Here is a 19,582-nt window from a genome sequence, read left to right as displayed (position 1 = left end):
ACTTCTCTATTATTTCTCTAGATCCAAGATATCAAACCTGGAGCAATGAGCAATGATGTGAGGAGGAAAATATGAACAAAGCATGGTCCCTTTAGTGTCCTATCAAATTGCTGTCACATTATCACTTGTTTCTAGGAAGTAACCTTAATCATCTGGCGTTTTGGGATTGGATCAGAAGATGTCTGGTTCAGGATATCAGCCCATGTGTTTTATTACTGTGGTGTTGGAGCGGCAGTGGCTGAACTGCTGAACTGAAGGTTGTGTTGCTGACCTGCAGGTTTCCGGTTTGAATCTGGAAAATGGGGTGAGCTCTCGTCTGTCAGCTCTAGCTTGCAGGGACACGAGAGAAGCCTCCCAGCAGGATGCTAAGACATCCAGACATCCCCTAGGCAACATCTCAGTAGACGGCCAATTCTCTTACACCAGAAGCGACTTGCAGTATGTTCCCAAGTTGCTTCTGACATGATAAAAAAAAACCCTGTGGTGTTGTGTATCTTGCATGCTGGGTTTGGTATGAAATTCAAGTATTTAGATATTTGTTAAATTCAAATGATCCGTGCTTTTTGCAGTAACAAGAGGGCGGTGACTCACCATTTTATTGAAGTGGTACTTGCAGTAGCCACAGTATTTCACGTTGTCGACTTCTAAGACTTCTTCTTCACACAGGAGCCCAGCCATCTGAGCACTAAAAAAATGGAAATGAGTTGTTATGACCTGAACCCCAAGCATTTGTGGCAATGGCAAATGACAGAACCAGGTTTCTCCATTACTAACATGAACACACATCTGTTGCCTCTACTCTATTTTCAGCTTTTTATAATATTTTTATTTTTAAAAATGTAAGCAAGATCTATTTTGGTACTTTTTCCAGTATGCTGAGTCACCAGCCCTGAAATGGTTATACAGCCAAGAATTAAATGGAAATCATTAACAGACCTCCTTTGCTACCCCAGGCAATTGTTCACCTTCACTAGTAAACGGAAACTGTAGATCCATGGAGTGTTGAGCATGATCTCCATGTCAAGTACTTTGAAAGCAGTCTTTATTTTCTTTAAAGAAATCACCAACCCTCCAAACTTGCTACCAGTACTCATCTGGTAAGAGCAATGGCTGCTACCAAGCTGTGAAACATGCCTCCATAGAAGGTTTGGATGGCCATCTCCTTGTTGTCTTTCCACCAGCATGGCAAAAGTCTTCTCATTTATATAGGCCTTTGATTTTAATTCTCAAGGGTGTGCATGTTGTGTTTGTACTTTATTATGTTTTAAATGTATTTTTAAATTGAGTTGTAATTTAACTGTCTTCTGAATTTTGCTTTAATAATTTTTAGCTGTACTTTGTTTTGAACGATTGTAAAAGAACCTTGTATTGGACATAATTTATTGGAAAATAACTGCACCCAGTCTCTGGGCACATATCCTTTTAGCAAATGTGAATCACCATAAATATGTGGAGATCACCTTTTGAAAACTTGTCAAGAAAAGCATGGCCTTCTTAGAAGTCAACTCTTTGAACAAGTGATATTCACAAACATTCATGTAATGGTGCACAGGTAACTCAGCTATTAAACTGAAGAACCATGTCTTTGAACTGCCAAGGACAAAGACATGCCACTACAAAAATATATTTGGTAAGCAGAGGATGGTTGTTTCTTTGCAGCTGTAATTGCCCAAAAGATATACACTCCCTTTAAAAACCTTTTAGTTTAAAATATGCACTCAGAGATAAAAAAAAGAAAGTCTTATTTGAAAAATAACATATCTTGTTTATTCATAAACCAACTTGTATTAATTCACCATACAGACACCTTTCTTACTGAAGTTCAGTTACAGATAGTATGTAGCTTCTCTGTGTGTTCAGTACACAGGATATCATTCCTAATCAATAGTCTATAGTCTTTAAATATATTTCTACTCACTGAAGTTCATACTTCTATATTAAAGTCAAAACAGCAAAGTGCATCCACCTCCACTGAGGTCCAGACACTTACATCTGCTTTCACTGAAGGCCAAACACATACTGAATACAAAATGTAGTCCTGGGTCTGAACATGCTCAGTATAATCACATGTATATAGTTCCTCCTACATCAAAGAGGTAAGTCAAACTGGCAAATCAACATACACATAGAATACAGGTTAGCAAATATATAGATCAACAAACAAATAGTGAGAGGCTTGGGAGGTTGCTATTTCTAACACCTTGAATGAGCGCCAGCATGATTTAATGGTTTGAGCATTGGACTATGACTAAGAGACCAAGGTTCGAAATCCTACTCAGCCACAGCAACCCACTAATTGACCTTGAACAAGAATTACTCTCTCAGCCTTAGGGGAAAACAATGGCCGATCTCACTCCTTGAATCACACTCCTTGAAACTGTGCATCTCACTTATGGGGAGGGGAGATTTTGTTCATATAGTAAATTTAAGATGTGGAAGTTAGTCCCTAGAGGAGCCCAAGTGGGTCATTTCTGGGCTCCAGAATTTGCCCATCCCTGGCCTAAAGTCCCATTTTGGGACTTGCTACGCCTACAGCTTATTTCCAAAGAGCTACCTTGATATTCTTCATAAGGCAGTTACAAAAGATGCAACGGTTCTTCCTCTCCAGAGGAAATAGGGATTCCCCCCTTCCTATTTGGTCCTGTCCTCTATCAGAAGATGATTCAATCCCTTGCTGCCTGTTCTATTTCACCACTGACTGAGAATTGGATGCTTGGCAAGCGACCCTGGCATGGGAATTTGGGGGTTCCATGAAGCATGTAGAAAACAGTAAAAGGAAAACGTAATTTCTAGAAGAAAAGGGGAACAGGAAAGTGAAGCAGTAATATGTAGGACAGAATTAACAAGTAATAAAAGATGCTTGAGCTAGTTCCTCCCAGGAATGGAGCCATATGGGAGGGAACTTTGTGGAAGGAGGAGAGAGGCTTGAAGAATTGCGGCATTGAAGGCATCCAAATAGGAGTGCAAGGCAGGTTGTAAGTGGGATACAACAAAGACTATTGATTGAAAGGTGCAGATACATGTACTGGGAGTAAACAAATGAAGATACAGCAACTTCTGTTGTGGGAAGGGTAGCTGTCATCCTCATTGGGTTCAGATCATAATGTTTGCATGTGCAAGGTAATGCATAGTAGAGCTAAATTACTGTGCTACTGTAGACAAGACCCTATAAGGTGTTTCACTGTAAAATTAATACAGCTTGACACTGCCTTAGATCTTATGTCTCAATGCTATTGAATCCTGGGATATGTAGTTTGTTGCAGGACCAGAACTCTCTGAGAGAGAGAAGGGCAAATATCCTCCCAAATTACAAAATGCAGAATTCCTTAGTACTGAGCCAAGGCAATTAATGTGGTGTCAAACTGCTGTAATTCTGCGGTGCGAATACAGCATAAGTCTTACTTCAGTGCATCCTTTCAGTGAAACTAAACTCAGTGGGTTGCTGTGAGTTTTCTGGGCTGTATGGCCATATTCCAGAAGCATTATCTCCTGACGTTTTACCCACATCTATGGCAGGCATCCTCAGAGGTTTTCAGGTCTGTTAGATACTAGGCAAGTGGGGTTTATGTATTTGTGGAATATCCAAGGTGGAAGAAAGAACTCTTGTCTGTTTGAGGGAAATGTGAATGTTGCAATTGGCCACCTTCCTTAGTATTGAATGGTCTTGCAGCTTCGAAGCCAAACTGCTTGAGGGCAGTAAATAAAGAACAACACTAAAAAAAAATAGAGGAACTCCAGACAGGAAAAAAAAATCAGGGCCAGCTAACACCTCCCAACAAAGAATTCCCCCAAGCAGGCTTTGAAGCTGTATAAGGTTGCCATTGTTCCTAATTTGTGCTGCTTGACCTATTGTGTGATTCTGAATCCAAAAATACATATGACCAACACATTAGAAAATTTGGGGAGATAATTTGGAGAGGAAGCAAATGACAATTAAACTGACAAAAATATGGACTCACCAAGTGACATGGAAGGCTTGCCGACAGCCGTGACGGTTGCAAGTCATGCAGGCTCCGGAGGCTGCTTTGCTCTCCCTGCCTTGCTCTTCACAGATATAACAAGTCTACAACAGCAACAATGACATTTTAACTGTATGCATCACACTGTATTGCATGAGCCCCCTCAAATAGCTCCTATCACCTTGTCAATACAGCTAATATTAGCCCCCTCCCTGCAGCTATTATTATTACACATGGATGCCTCAAATGAGGGAGTAGATGTCTTCCCAGGCATTGATTGTTTAACAGAAAATTTGGAAGTAGACATAACATGGAAAGAACAGCGATATGGTCTCACACCACACCAATATTTTTCAGTAAACCTTTTATTCAAAGCTAACAATATGGAAATGTGAAATGAAACAACCAGGTCAGGTAGCCATGTATAATTAACCAAAAACATTCTGAACATGCTAGAGGCCACTTGAAAGCTTCTTACAAAGTACATCATGGGATTATTTTTTTCTTCACCAGCCTTATGATTTCCATTTTTATAACAATAACTTATATACCCATGTATCTTTCATGTGCCAGGGGAAACTTATCACCAGTTTGCTATTCATGCATGCTCAAAAAGAGATTTTAGAAGCAGCTGCAGTTTGCCTTGTCTCTTGTAGGTAGATGCACACGGCTACAGTAGGATTGGTTATAGGAAAATCCCATTCTTTCCTATCTCAAACTTTATTTTATTGTTTACTGAAGATACATTGGCTACAACCCAAAATGGAAACCCTATGTTTCTGAAGCTGTTCTTTACCATCCTCTCAATGTTAATATGAGGGGCGTTCATTAAAGATTTCCCCTGACCCACTTCTATTTATCACTGGATGCTGAAACTGCACATGTGTAATGATATACCAGTAAGTCTCTATAGGTTACAAGCCAATTTACAACTCAGTATTGATAACAGTCTTGATTGTACAGGTGCTGAAGTGGTGTGAGGTTTGATAATGGACCCAGTGGAATACAGAGCAGTCATCAAGTTCCTTTACTTGAAAGGCCGAACACCAAAGGAGACGTTCTATGAGATGAAAGAGGTTTATGGTGATAATTCCCCATCATATGATGTAGTCAAGAACTGGCATTCTGGTTGGACTTCAGTGCAAACAGGGCGGCCCCACTATGCTATTGATGTACACACCATCCAGCAAGTGGAGGTCTCCATTATAGAAAATCGCTGCACAATCATTCGCCATCTAGCCCAAAATGTCAAGATTAGTGTGGAGTTCATGGAAAAAAATCATTGAAGACCATCTTCACATGCATAAGGTATCCACTCACTGGGTTCCCCGGCCACTCACACCTTTCCAGAAGCAGGAATGAGTCGAATGCTCTCAGGCTCTATTGACAATGTGCCATAGAAACCAGGAGGACTTTTTCAACAGACTGATCACACAGGATGAAAGCTGGATCCATCACTATGATCCAGTCAATGCAATGGAAGCACCATGACTCACTGCCTCCAAAGAAGGCACGTGCCCAAGTCTCGGCAGGCAAGGTCATGCTCAAGGTATTTTGGGACCAGCATGGAGTAGTATTAATGGATTTCCTAGCAAGGGGTACCATGATCACTGGGGTATATTATGCTTCACTGCTGCAGAAATTGTGGGAGGCCATCAAAACCAAGAGACATGGCATGCTCACCAAAAGGTGTCTGCCTTCTGCAAGACAATGCACCAGTTCACAACTCACATGTTGCCCAAAGGGAAGCATGCTCCTGTCGCTTTGAAATTCTACCTCATCCCCTTTATTCACTCAACCTCACACCATTGGACTCCCATCTCTTTCCAACAATGAAGTTATTTTTGAAGGGCAAGCATTTTTCATATGACGAGACTCTGATTTCTGAAGTCACAACGTGGCTGTTGGAGCAACCTGTCGACTTCTACAAGTGAGGTGGTTGTAAAGAAGATTTAAAAAATGGGAGAAGTGTGTGTCCCTATGTGACATCTATGTAGAGAAGGACTAATAACTGTGCCAAATTTCAATTCCACAGAAAGTGGGTCAGGGGGAATATTTAATGAACGTCCTTCATACAGTATGACTCAGTATCAGCAGTTTTATTTATCTGTGCCTGAAACATATATATCTCTAGGCATTTTCTAAGCCTTCCAGCATGATTTTTTTTGTATTTTGGAGGCAGAGGTCCTTCATTTCAATAAGGTTCACTGTTATCTGCAGTGTTGTCCATCCACACTAAGTTTAGGGATATATCATGCTCTGTGGATACAGTGGCAATACTGTAATGCTAAAACATGATCGACTAGACCAGTGGTTTCCAACCCTTGGTCTTCCAGGTGTTTTGGACTTTAACTCCTAGAAATCTCAGCCAGCTTACCAACTGTTAGGAATTGTGGGAGCTGAAGTCCAAAACATCTAGAGGACCAAGAGTTGGGAACCACTGGACTAGGCAGAAATTGATAAGAAAGAAAGGAGCTGGATGGCCATAAAAAGACTGTGAAATTGAGCTTTTTTGTCAGAGGTTTTGTTAACTTAGGCAAAGCTGTATTTCTTTCAATTGTAAAACGCTTTGATATTTTTAAAAATTGGAAGTATAATAAAATGCATAAATGAATAAAGCATATTCTATGACAATACTGAGGAATGATAGGTCAATAAAAAGCACTTTCTTGGGAGAAGGAACTGACAGTCCAAGACAGAAGGTGCTGAAGAGAGGAAGAGTTTCTTTTACCTTGTTGAACCGGTCATGGGGAACATACTGGAGGACAATAGGCTCCATGGTGAGAACATTAGCAAACTGCACCTCAGGGATGTACAGAGCGCAGACGACATGGGCCCAGCCTGGAAGGAGGACACAAGCACATCCATTGGTGAAACGTCACAGAGATGTTTGTATCTGAGCTAGGAGAAGCAGTTGGCCTCAATATCCAGTGGGAGGCAGCAGTGGGGTGAGATAGAGCTTTATTTAGGTAATAAGGTAATAAACCACCTCTGAGCATTCCTTGCCTAAGAAAACCCTATAAAATTCATGGGGTTGCTGTAAGTCACACGACCTGAAGGAATATACAAACACAATACAGTTGTATGCTTAGGAGAGCAGGTGTAGGCTAACATGACAAAATGTTCCTTTACACACAAAAAACCTCTTCCTTATTACAGAAGTTGGGAAAAGGGTTTTAGTGGCCAAGGGCGCCAGAGGATTCTGGGAGTTTTTGTCCAAATAAAAAACTATTAACAATAACTGATGTCTAAAAATGAAACGTCCAACATAGTGGGCTTCAGTCTACAAAAGCTGATGGAAAATAAAATTGGGTTGCTGTGAGTTTTCCCCGCTGTATGGCCATGTTCCAGAAGCATTCTCTCCTGACGTTTTGCCCACATCTATGGCAGGCATCCTCAGAGGTTGTGAGGTCTGTTGGAAACTAGGCAATTGCGGTTTATATCTGTGGAATGTTCAGGGTATGAACTCTTGTCTGTTGCAGGCAAGTGTGAATGCTGCAATTGGCCACCTTGATTAGCATTAAAAAGCCTTGCCTAGCTGTTTCCTGCCTGGGGGAATCCTTTGTTGGGAGGTGTTGGCTGGCCTTGATTGCTTCCATCTGGAATTCTCCTGTTTTATGATTGTTGTTCTTTATTTACTGTCCTGATTTTAGAGGTTTTTTAAAATACTGGCAGTCAGTATTAACTCACAGCAACCCAGTGATTCCAGCCATGAAAGCCTTCGACAACACATTGAAAACAAAATTATTATTCTTGAAGGTACGGATAGGCTCTTTGTTGCCTTTTAGGTCTACAAACTATTCCAAAAAACAGATAAAGAGGCCCTTGCTCAATGGCCTGTGGTTTTAATTCCAGGTTGCTGCTGTTACCCACAAAGGGAATCTCACCTCCATTATCGGTCCGCTTCAGTGCTCCGTCTTTATGGGGACACAGCTCACACCTCTGAAATTCCAAAAGAAAAGGCCAAGAAAAAGATTAAGACTTCTAAAGAATAAACAACAAAAGCTTAACATTGTGTCATAGTGCTTTCAGAGCCTTTGGAATATTTCATATGCATTATCTATAGTTATTTGAAACTTAATAATTCTTTGAGGTTAACCAATATTACTGTTCCCTACATTACAATACTTGGACTGAGCCTCAAAAAGAGAATCACCATCTTGAATCCCAACTGTGAAGAAAACTTTGTGTATAAATAAAGTAGTATAGAAAACTGAATCAAGTTGTACAGAGTAAGCATAACATTTGAACTAGAGATGCTTGATCTTTTTCTTAATTAGATATGTGTAATCTCCATTGTGTAAGAGTCAAAGCAATACGATGACAAACACAGTCAGGCACTATATAGTTGGCCCATTTTATCCATGAGTTTTTGTATTCACAGCTTCAACCGTCAAAGATTTGAAAATATTTTTAAAACATCCAAAAAGCAAACCTTGATTTTGCTATTTTATATAATGAATACAATTTTGCAACGCCATTGGCTATGATGGGATTTGAGCATCCATGAATTTTGGTACCCATAGGAACCAAACCCCAGTGGATACTGAGGGCCCACTGAACTGGACAGCTACAAAATCCAAAAACAATCAGATGAAAATTCAAAATCCATATGCAGTAACTATGACTCACTGCTCTTCATTATGCTAAGACTGCTTTATCTCTAAAAACTGAATTTTAGTCCAAGTGTTGGAAATAGCAACTTTCCTCATATCTCCGCTAGTAATTTGTTTTGTATATGATTCTGTTTGTTTACTGTATTGTATATGTATGTTTTGGTATGCAGCTTTCCCTTTACTCTAAGTTTCTTGAGGTTGTGGGAGGGGCTGCAGACCACATGATCAGATCTGGGACTTCGAAGAGCTCAAACTCCATTTTAGAACACTGAAACATCATGCGACTTTGGACTATTAAGAACAAACTCATGTTGCTGTTGATTATAAGAAAGATGCCCTGTGTTTTCTGCACAGAGAAATTTCTTCAAACCTATCTGTAACTGGATTAACAAGTTACGTGCCTGTATGCTGAATACATGAAGGCTGTGAGTAAACCAGATATGTTACTTTTAACTAAGTGTACTTTATTTTTGTCTCTTGAGGGCATTATATAGAAACAAGATGTTTTATGTTCACTGAAAAGAACACTTCTGAAGAATTGCTATATTTGTGCATTAGCATAATCTCTGTTCTTAACAGATCAGAGACAACCAGGTTATCAGTCTAACAACTGAAAGCCAAATTTAAGTACACATGGATATATACTACTGAAGAGAAGATTTTATTCAAACACGTTTTTGGTTCTTCTCTGGAAGATCATATTTTTATAAAAGTTTATGATTTTCAGATGGTTGCAAATGCCATTTTTCTCCAAAAGGTTATGGAGATTCTGGTTTTTTAAAAAGGTTATGATCTCTAAAGGGTCGTGCCTTTCCAAAACCAAGGTCCTTTTTTACCAAGCAATTCAGTTGCTCCTAATGGAATGGCCCAGAAATGATAGAATTTTTATTATCATCATCATTTAGAGAAAAAGAAAGTCAGAAACCACTCTCCAGCATAGATGGTTAGCTCACAGATAGGAATGAGCCCACACAACATCTCAAGCTGTGATGTGGACTACAGAGACCGAGAGGTTGCAGATGGGTTTTGGGGCAAGAGGTTGGATTATGTGGGTTTTGGTTCCTGTTCAAAGCTGGGATTGTAAAATAATCACTTTCATTTGAGAGCCAGAAACAACCCACGTGGATCCCCGCCCTTTAGCCCACCCAAGTGGATTACAGGCAAAACTCAATTGCCACCTGCAGAACTCAATCCATAACTGTTAATTACTAACATTTCGCCCTAGAGCCACTTCTATTGTTATGCAAAAGGAAGTAGACATCCCAGGTAGAGGTTTCTGCTGACAAATTATAATAGCAAATTGTAAGATATGTAGTTAGTTATTAATGTAATTTTGTTGCCAGTAACAGAATGGGGAGACGTGCATGTGGGATTCTTCCTCATATAGGAAAACGATTTAGTTGGCTTTGAGAAGAATTCAGGAAAGTGATTTTTTAAATCAACACTTCCAGCTTTTTCAGTTAGCATGGCCAGTATACACCTATGGCTTAGTATGCACTTTGATCTTCCAACCCTGTGCCCCCGAACTTTTGGTGAGCAACGAAAACATCTGAAGAGTGTAGGAAGAGGTATTATTTTGGACCAGACAGAACAGGCTCACCAATTGCGGAGAAGTGGGCAGTCTGGTGTCCTCTGCCTGTTTAGGGCTTTAACCTTGATAAGGTGCAGTCAGCACTGACAATCTTATAGGGACGGCAGATTGAAAAATGGAAGCAGCTCCCCTACCTTTAATGAAGTGTATATTGCTTGCATACAACCATATAATAAGCTGCACCTGCTGAGATTCCCTCTTAAATGCCACTATTCAAGACACAGGGGCCATCTCTGGTTTTCAATCTGACAACCCTATGTGGTCTAGAAATATTGTAGTCTGTAGTCCAAAATGTCTAGCAGATGTCATTGCCCACCTCAGGAAGCTCTCTTTTCAATAAAACATTGCTTCATGCTTGAGTCATTTGGTCTAGCAGATTAACGTGCAGAACAGAAAGCATTCCTTCAGCTTTCACACTTTCGTCACAGTTTGTAGCTCAAAAGAAAAGTAGCAAAATGCCCTGAAATGGGCTTTTAGATGTGCATTTTGGAGAGAAAATATGTCAACACAACCAAAGTTGTAAATGCAAATTTTCCAACTGATGATTTCTTTTTTAAAAAAAATTACAGAATAATGCAGAAATGAGTTAGAAAAGACTTAAGAGATGAAATGCATGCAAAAGTGACTTATCTTTTTACTACATTTAATGAAGTTTAGGCATTCTGCATGGCTCTTTTCCCCAACCACTGTTTCTTTGTTTTACAGTATTTTACAGTATTTTAACCAGCTTTAATCTGTCTTCTTTTAACTTGTTAAATTGTTTAATTGCTTTTTAAAATAACTGGACTATTTACATCATTTTGAATGTATTATCATGCCCTTCTAATGGACTCAGGCAAAAACTAATGGCCACAGCCTCTCCTAGCTTGTGTATTCTTCGTCCTTCTGCAATTTCAACTACACTCTAATGTGCCAGTTTTCACCTGTGAAATGGTGAGATTGCAGATGCTCCTGTGAAGCGAGAGGCTATGCTGATGGTAGAAATGATGGTAATAATAATAATAATAATAACTATATTTTTGTAACCTGCCTCCTTCTCCCCAAGGGGACTTGGAGCGGCTTACATGGGGACGAGCCCAGTCAACATCGTAAAATATAATATCACATTAAAATGCATACACAATATCATAAAACAGAATTGTGCTAGTAACATCTTTCATATTATTTATTTACAACATTTATACCCCGCCTTTTTCAATCCCGGAGGGGATTCAAGGTAGCTTTACACGTAGGCAACTATTTGATGCCTTAAAAACAGTGCACAATTAAAATAAACATTTAAAAATAGAATTATAATAAGGTAAAGGTTTTCCCAACATGAAGTCTAGTTGTGTCCGATTCTGGGGGTTCGTGCTAATCTCAATTTCTAAGCCAAAAAGCCAGTGCTGTCTGTAGATATGATCATTTGGCCAGTATGACTGCATGGAGCTCCGTTACTTTCCCGCAGGAGCGGTACCTATTGATCTACTCACATTTGCATGTTTTTGAACTGCTAGGTTGGCAGAAGCTGAAGCTGAAGCTAACAGTGGAAGCTCACCCTGCTCCCCGGATTTGAACCTCTGACTTTTTGGTCAGCAAGTTCAGCAGCTCAGCAGTTTAACCCACTGTGCCACCGGGGGCTCCTAAAATAGAATTATAAGATACATTAAAACATTTAAAACAATATAATCACTGTTCATCATGTTTTCCACAATCATATTAGACAAGCTTTTTCTGAGAAGCCAGACAAAATCTGCCAAACAGCTACTGGGCAGCTGTGACGAGTGACACTGGTAGAGGATCAAATCAGAGACAACAACAGTGGCACCGCATCTAACACTTAGAACAGCGTAGAAAGAGGAATATTGGCTCTCTTCTGAACTATCTTTTACCATAAAAAAACCTTATGGTGAGACAATCCAAACCAAACAAGAGATAGTGCCAAAAGATGGGATTTCCAGATCAGAAGGCCACTCAATGTGGTACCCTATAAGAGCAGAGAACAGGTGTAATGAGTGCTGTAGCTAATGATGCAATTGGACTCAAGCTGAAAGGGCGTTCAGCTGTTGACAAGCTCAAAGGAGAAAAGAAAGTCCAAAGCTGCACAAATAGGAATATGGAATGGCAAAGCATGACCTATTGCACTTTGGCCATATTGCAAGAAGACACGACTAACTCAAAAATACAACATGCATGATAATGTAGAAGACAGTAGGAAAAGAGGAAGATTGTATTACAGGCCACTTCCACACAGCGGAATAAAATTGCACACTATCTGTTTTGAATTGGGATATATGGCAGTGTGGACTCAGATATTCCAGTTCAAAGCAGATATTGTGGTTTTTCTGCCTTGATATTCTGGGTTATATGGCTGTGTGGAAGGGCCCACAGGTGCATGGGCTCAGTCATCAAAACATTGGCTGTCAGTTTGCAAGACCTGAGCAGGGCTATTGGTTATAGGACTGGAGATATCCATTTGTAGGATTGCAATAATTTGAAGACAAGAAACAGCAATGGCCATGCACCACATTAACTCCCAAGCTGTGGTGGTTTGGGACACAGCACCAGCCATTGCAAGCAGTGGAGAGAATCACAAGGGCAACTGGAAGGAAGGAAGAGAAGAAGAAGCAGAGATTTGGGGGTGAGTTTTGATGGGATGCCTTTTGCAGAGCAGAAGTCTAATTATGCAGGGCTGCTCCTCTAAGGGATGAGCTTGTCCCGCTGGCCCTACGTCAGGGAAATTTGCACTTGAAAAGTTTCCTCTGTCTCCCTTGGATCAAAGTGCCCCTCCCACCACACTATTAGCAAAGCTCTGATCATTAATGGGAAGGGTTAAACAACTCTGCCAGCCAACTGGCCCACCCACCCTTTGGAAGACTTTAATACTCTTGCTGGAACATGACTGTTAAAATCTTCACATAATTTCTCCCTGCTTTCACCCTCCCAGCCCCCCTCTTCCTTCAAGTTACCCTCAGTCGAACCAGACTGCCACAAAGGGCCAGCCAGACAATTCCTTTACAAAGCAAATCAGCTCTAGCATTTCCTTCATCCAAAGGAGCAGCACATCCCCCCAGGGCCTTTTGGGTACATGAAGAAGAATCAGGATGAAAATGGTGTATAATTCCTGAAACAAGAAACATCTGGGACATCTGGAGCCTGTTTATCACAGACACTGGAATCCAGCTGTGGTGACTCAGGATTGACTGACACTCTGTGTATGCCCAGAGGCACATGTATCCATGTTACCACTTCATGGAGTATGTTGCTTAGCTCAGATGATGGAGCCTAAGCACTAAGCTGAGCTTTGAGATAACTGTAGCAGCTTATTGGCCCCCTGAATATATAGTTAGCACCTAGGTGGATGAAACAAAGGGCCCTTCCACACAGCCCTATATCCCAGAATATCAAGGCAAGAAATCCCACAATATCTGCTTTGAACTGGGTTATCTGAGTCCACACTCTGATAATATAGGATTTTCTGCCTTGATATTCTGGGATATAGGGCTGTGTGGAAGGGCCCAAAGACGTAGGTTCCTTCTACACTGGACATAAAATCCAGATTATCTGCTTTGAACTGGGCTATATGGCAGTGTAGACTCAGATAATCCAGTTCAAAGTAGATAATGTGGCAGTGTAGAAGGGTTCACAGTCCTTTACAGTGAACTACTTAGCTTGCAGCTGGAGGCCCATGAGCTCAAGATATCTTGTTTCTATGTGAGCTGGGATTGGATTCAGATTCCTATGGGAACTTAAATTGCCTCCACATCCTCTGGCAAAACTAACTCAAACCTTTGCAAAATCAAAAATTGAAGATGGAGGGCCACCTCATACATTGACATGACTGCTCTTGCAACTGGCCTAACTCAGACATAGGCAACTTCCATTTATAAATTTCCTAAATGTTTTGCCACTACTTCTACAATGTCTCTCCCCCGCTACAATAAAAGTCTGTAAGGACGAAGAAGAGTTCATGATTCAAAAGCTGGCTTGCACTATGCATCTGAATGGACATTGAGATGATCTGGAGGAGAGTGTCTATTGGACCAATACCTCTACATTCATTTTTAAGTAAATGTTTTACTTACTTTTGAAACTAGGAAAGCAAATGTTGCTTATTCAAACTTTTAACTATATAACTAGTTGTGCTATACAATATACTAGTTATATCAAATTAGGAAGTAACTATCCTTGAGGAACTTGAAACAAAATATATAAATAATTACCTTAAAATGCAGCTTACTGACTGCTGAGCTGCCTGTTCGCCCCACTCCAAAGCCCAAGCCTCACTTCTGCCAGCAATCACAAAGCCTCCTTTCACACAGCTGAATAAGATCCCACATTATCTGCTTTGAAATGAGGTATATCGCAGTGTGGATTCAGATATTCCAGTTCAAAGCAGATATTGTGGGATTTTCTGCCTTGATATTCTGGGTTATATGGCTTTATGGGGAGTCCCCGAAAACATGCAAATGTGAGTAGATCAATAGGTACTGCTCCGGCGGGAAGGTAACGGCCTTCCATGCAGTCATGCCGGCCACATGACCTTGGAGGTGTCTACAGACAATGCCGGCAATTTGGCTTGGAAATGGAGAAAAGCACCAACCTCAGAGTCGGACACGACTGGATTTAATGTCAGAGGAAATCTTTTACCTTTACCTATGGCTGTGTGGAAGGGCCCACAGATGTTTGTGGCTGTGTGTCTTAAAGTCATTTATGACTGGTGGCAACCTCACAGGGTTTTCTTTGCAAGATTATTCAAAGAAGGTTTGCCTTTGCCTTCCTCTGAGGCGGAGAGGGTGTAACTTGCTCAAAGTCACTAAGTGCATTTTCTTAGCCAAGCCGAGAGTTCTAGTCCAACATCCAATTCACTATGCAAACTTGGATCATTTGACAGATATACTGGCAAACTAAACAGTGTTTTGTGTCATGTAATCTTTTAAGTACTTTCCCTACTTTGTTTGTTTGTTTGTCTCTTTAAATTCCAAATAGGAAGCCTAGAAAACTTCCCATTGGTCCATTCAGGTCCGTTCTGTCAGGCTGATTTAGGGCCCTTCCACACGACCCTCTATCTCAGAATATCAAGGCAGAAAATCTCACAATATCTGCTTTGAACTGGGTAATTTATTCCATGATACTCTGGAAAATAGAGCTGTGTGGAAGGGCCCCTGGTATATTTTCTTACGGGAGTCTGCAGATGCTAGATATGCATTCATTCAGGCCCCATCTACGCTATCATATAATCCACTCTCAGAATGCACTGAATTGAGCTGGATTATATGGCAGTGTAGTAGAAGTAGTAGTAGTAGTAGTAGTAGTAATAATAATAATAATAATAATAATAATAATAATAATAATAATAATAATATATTAGTATTCCACCCTATCTCCCTGAAGGGATTCAGGGCAGATTCCAGCACACACAGAAACAACAACAACAACAACAACAACAACTACTACTACTACTACTACTAGTACAACTTTATTCTCATAACCCGCTTCCATCTCCCTGAAGAGACTTGGGGTGGCTTACATGGGGACCACAAGGCAAACATTCAATGCCTAGAAACAACAAACACAGGTAAAGGTACAGCTTTCCCCTTCTAAGGAGTGATACTCATCTCCATTTATAAGCCGAAGAGTTTGTGTAGACACCTCCTAAGTCATGTAACTGGCATGACTGCATAGTGCCGTTTACCTTCCTGCCAAGATGATACCTATTGATCTACTCACATTTGCATGTTTTCGAACTGCTAGGTTGGTAGAAGCTAGGGCTAACAGGGGAAGCTCACCACATCCTTCCGGTCAGCAAGTTCAGCAGCTGAGCGGTTTAACCCGTTGCACCACCGCAGCCCAGTGTAGACTCATATAATCCAGTCCAATGCAGTTTAGTCTGCATTATATGAGTCTACACTATTATAATGCAGTTAAAACTGCATTATATGGCAGTGTAGATGGGACCTCAGTCAAAGTACATTTTCCCCACACCGTGTCTTTAAAAAGCAGGAATTCTCATTCATTGTTGAAACTGCATCGAGGACAAATAGGGAGGCAAGTTAGTGATATCACCCATTTCCAGCCAATCAGGATTGTACGCAGCTTCCTCTTTTTTTTACTGTAAACACACAGAATCAATTTCCCCTGACCTCAATTTAGGACACAGGATGATACATTGACAAAGGATATGGTGAGTGAGTTTTCACAGCAGGCTCACCGCTCAAATTATGTAAGTCTGTATATACCCAAAGGGCTCTCAAAGGTTTTCTGCTATGTATGTGGGTTTTAAGATAAGCATTTTGAAATCTGGTAATGAATCAGTACTGGCAAAGAGAATAGATTTAGAGCTTGAAAGGAAGCAATACCCACAACACTAATTTGGAGGAATTAAGGCTTTGGAAAAAAAACTTCAGGGGAAAGAACCTACAATCTACAGCTATTCACACACATCTATGTCAATTGTACATGTCTGCCTAAAGTAAAGATGCTACTATATTACAACCTCTTAGTCCACAGATTTGATATCTAGTTTCAGCTACACATGCTCCAAAAAAATTCCTTCTTGAAATGTTTGTCAGTCTCTCTAGCTTCTCCAATGCTATTCTATGGGTTTTTAAAATCATGTCAGAAGGAACTTGAGAACATACTGCAAGTCATTTCTGGTGTGAGAGAATTGGCCAGAGACATTGCCCAGGGGACTCCTGGATGAGTTACTGGGAGGCTTCTCTCAAGTCCCTGCAAGCTAGAGATGACAGACAGAAGCTCACCCCGCCTCACGGATTTGAACTGACAACCTTCAGGTCAGCAACCCAGTCTTCAGGTCAGCAGTTCAGCCGGCACAAGGGAGCCATTGTGACACCGTGGCTCCAAGTATTCTATGGTATACTTCCTTCATCAATATAATCAAAATACAGGGTTCACTTTTATATGTGGTTTCAGATATCCATAGTGGGACCTGGAACATATCCTTCATGGATACAAGAGTCATACTATATAGACTTTCCCCCCAAAGGGAGTGCTAAAATTCTGACCAAATGTAGCATATAGCAATGGTTCTTATACTCTGGTTTTTCAGAAGTCTGGGATTAAATTGGGAAGTCTGTTTAAATTGGCTGGGACTTCTGGGAGTTTGAAGTCCAAAACATCTGGGACAACACTTTGAGATTCCATTCTCTACTTCCTTTTTACTTGTGATAAACCTACAGAAAACACCAATATGTTTTAAAAGTGCAAGATAGTTGGCCTTGTGTTCTATTATTCCCCCTTTGGAAGCTGTCCCCAAACAGAAATGGGGAAGAAATGCTCATCTACACTGGGCAGTTGAACCTTTCCCAGGGCAGCTTGGAATCTGGAATTATTGTTCAGATGTTCTGGGAGTGCATCACTCCAATGGAGAGATCCATACCTCACTTCCTCTGTGTTGCCACTACTGCGGCTTCTAGTCCAAGACTGGAAAGCAAGCAAACAAACAAACAAACAAAACCCCACAATAATCACCAGAAGTCGCTGGATGTCATGGGGACAGCCAGATTTTCATTCGGTGTGAGTCCAAGGTGTTTTGCAAGTATAGACAAAACCTAATATAGGTAAGAAAGATCGGCAGTTCGAATCCATGGAAGGGGTGAGTTCCCACTATTAGCCCCAGCTTCTGCCCACCTAGCAGTTCAAAAACATGCAAACGTGAGTAGATCAATAGGTATCACTCCGGTGGGAAGGTAATGCAGTCGTGCCGGCCACATGACCTTGGAGGTGTCTACGGACAACGCTGGTTCTGGTTTAGAAATGGAGATGAGCGCCACCCTCCAGAGTTGGACACAACTAGACTTAATGTCAGGGGAACCTGTAAAATAATATTTTGGACTCCAACTACATGTCTAAACAACATGTAACATTCCCAGGCTGTATAGCCAGGATATAGAAGAAACAAATAGGTTTCCATAGCTGAAGAAACATTTTTAGGTGGGCATGAATTCTTTTTACTCTCCACATCCTCTTCCCCTCCTCTGGTCAAAATGGGTGTCTCAAAATCCCAGCAAAGAGACTCCTTATTTGACTCTCCCTCAGCAAAAATCCCCCCAACAATGTATGGAGGGGGTTTATCATGCTTCCTCTATCAGCTGACACACCAGACAGAACTAATCTTTCTTTCCTGGGCAGCTTGGTAGTTGTATGCATGCATCTGTTCATTGCAAGCAAGCCAGAGGCGGCACCATGTCACAATGCTCTGTGGTATGACTCTCCCCTTGCTGGAGGAAACACCCTCCCCACACTTGTAACACAACAGAGCAGAACAGTTTTAGATGTTATACAATGGGCCCTTAGTACCTGCTGGAGACTGGTTTCAGGAACCCCTATGGATACCTTCTATGGATACCTAATCCATGGATGTTCAAGTCTCATCACATACAATGGCAAAGTAAAATAGCATCCCTTGTATAAAATGGCAAAACCAAGGTTTGTCTTGTGGAATCGCTGTGTGTGTGAGATAATATTTTCATTTCATGGGCCCCTTCCACACAGCTGAATAAAATCCCACATTTTCTGTTTTGAACTGGAATATATGGCAGTGGGACTCAGGTAACCCAGTTCAAAGCAGATATTGTGAGATTTTCTGCCTTGATGTTCTGGATTATATGGCTGTGTGGAAGGGCCCATGGATGATTGAATCCTTATGGATGAAAAATCTAGATACAGAGGATTTTGACTGTAAAACCAAACAGTGAATTATATTCACCACACCTGCAATAACTCAGATTGTATTCTCACCCCCCCCTAATTCTCCCTGGCCCAGAGGACATTAAGCAAAGTGGCCATGCCCTTGACTTCCCAAACTAAAGACCAATCTGGAACAGCCAGCCAGCAGTTTAGCCAGAAATCTAGGTTTCTGGTATTCCCCATCAACTCTCTCATACTTTCCCACTCATTTTGAACTCCTCTCTCCTGTACCTATCCTCCTTGTCAGGACTCTGTACCCTTTGTGTTGTTTTCCACCGCCATCTTTTCATCAGTGTGCAATTGGCTGGACTTCTCTTCCATGGAGCTCAATCCATACCACCTATAGGAAAGGTTTCTCTTTTGGGAGTACTATTTTCAACATTGTCCATGGACATGCTGGGAGTTGCAGTCCAAAATGGAACTTTTACAAACCCTTCTGCCCACTTTCCAACCATTTTTCCTACTTTCTACCTCCCTCCTTCACTTCCAGGGGCCTGGCTCTACTCCCATCCCCTAATTCATCCTTTCCCAGCTTCTTCTTCCAACTTGGCTTGTCTTATAGATATATTGTGATGATGGGGTCCACGCTGATGTATGTAGACCCCCTTTGTAAGTCTGACTTGTCCAAGGATTGTCCAGTGGGTTTTCATGGCTGAGTTGGGATTTGAATCCTAGTCTCCAAGAGTCCTAAGTCCTCCATGGAAATGATTACACCATGCTGGCTCCAC

General features: G+C 41.1%; 1 protein-coding gene across 4 annotated transcripts in view; it reads right to left on the bottom strand.

Annotated features, from left to right (window-relative positions):
* mllt6 (MLLT6, PHD finger containing) overlaps positions 1 to 19,582 on the bottom strand; it is a 141,236-nt gene that overhangs the window by 98,136 nt on the left and 23,518 nt on the right. For all 4 annotated transcript variants that reach the window (XM_016994601.2, XM_016994602.2, XM_008113421.3 and 1 more), the window contains exons 3-6: positions 7,847 to 7,901; positions 6,691 to 6,800; positions 3,960 to 4,063; positions 592 to 685 (exon numbers count right to left, since the gene is read on the bottom strand). In XM_016994601.2, coding sequence (XP_016850090.1) covers positions 592 to 685; positions 3,960 to 4,063; positions 6,691 to 6,800; positions 7,847 to 7,901 — 363 coding nt within the window. The remainder of the gene's footprint in view (positions 1 to 591; positions 686 to 3,959; positions 4,064 to 6,690; positions 6,801 to 7,846; positions 7,902 to 19,582) is intronic.

The sequence above is a fragment of the Anolis carolinensis genome, chromosome 6 (genome assembly GCF_035594765.1).
Source record: "Anolis carolinensis isolate JA03-04 chromosome 6, rAnoCar3.1.pri, whole genome shotgun sequence".
In the NCBI taxonomy this organism is placed as follows: domain Eukaryota; kingdom Metazoa; phylum Chordata; class Lepidosauria; order Squamata; family Dactyloidae; genus Anolis; species Anolis carolinensis.
This window is presented reverse-complemented; position numbering and strand designations above follow the sequence as displayed.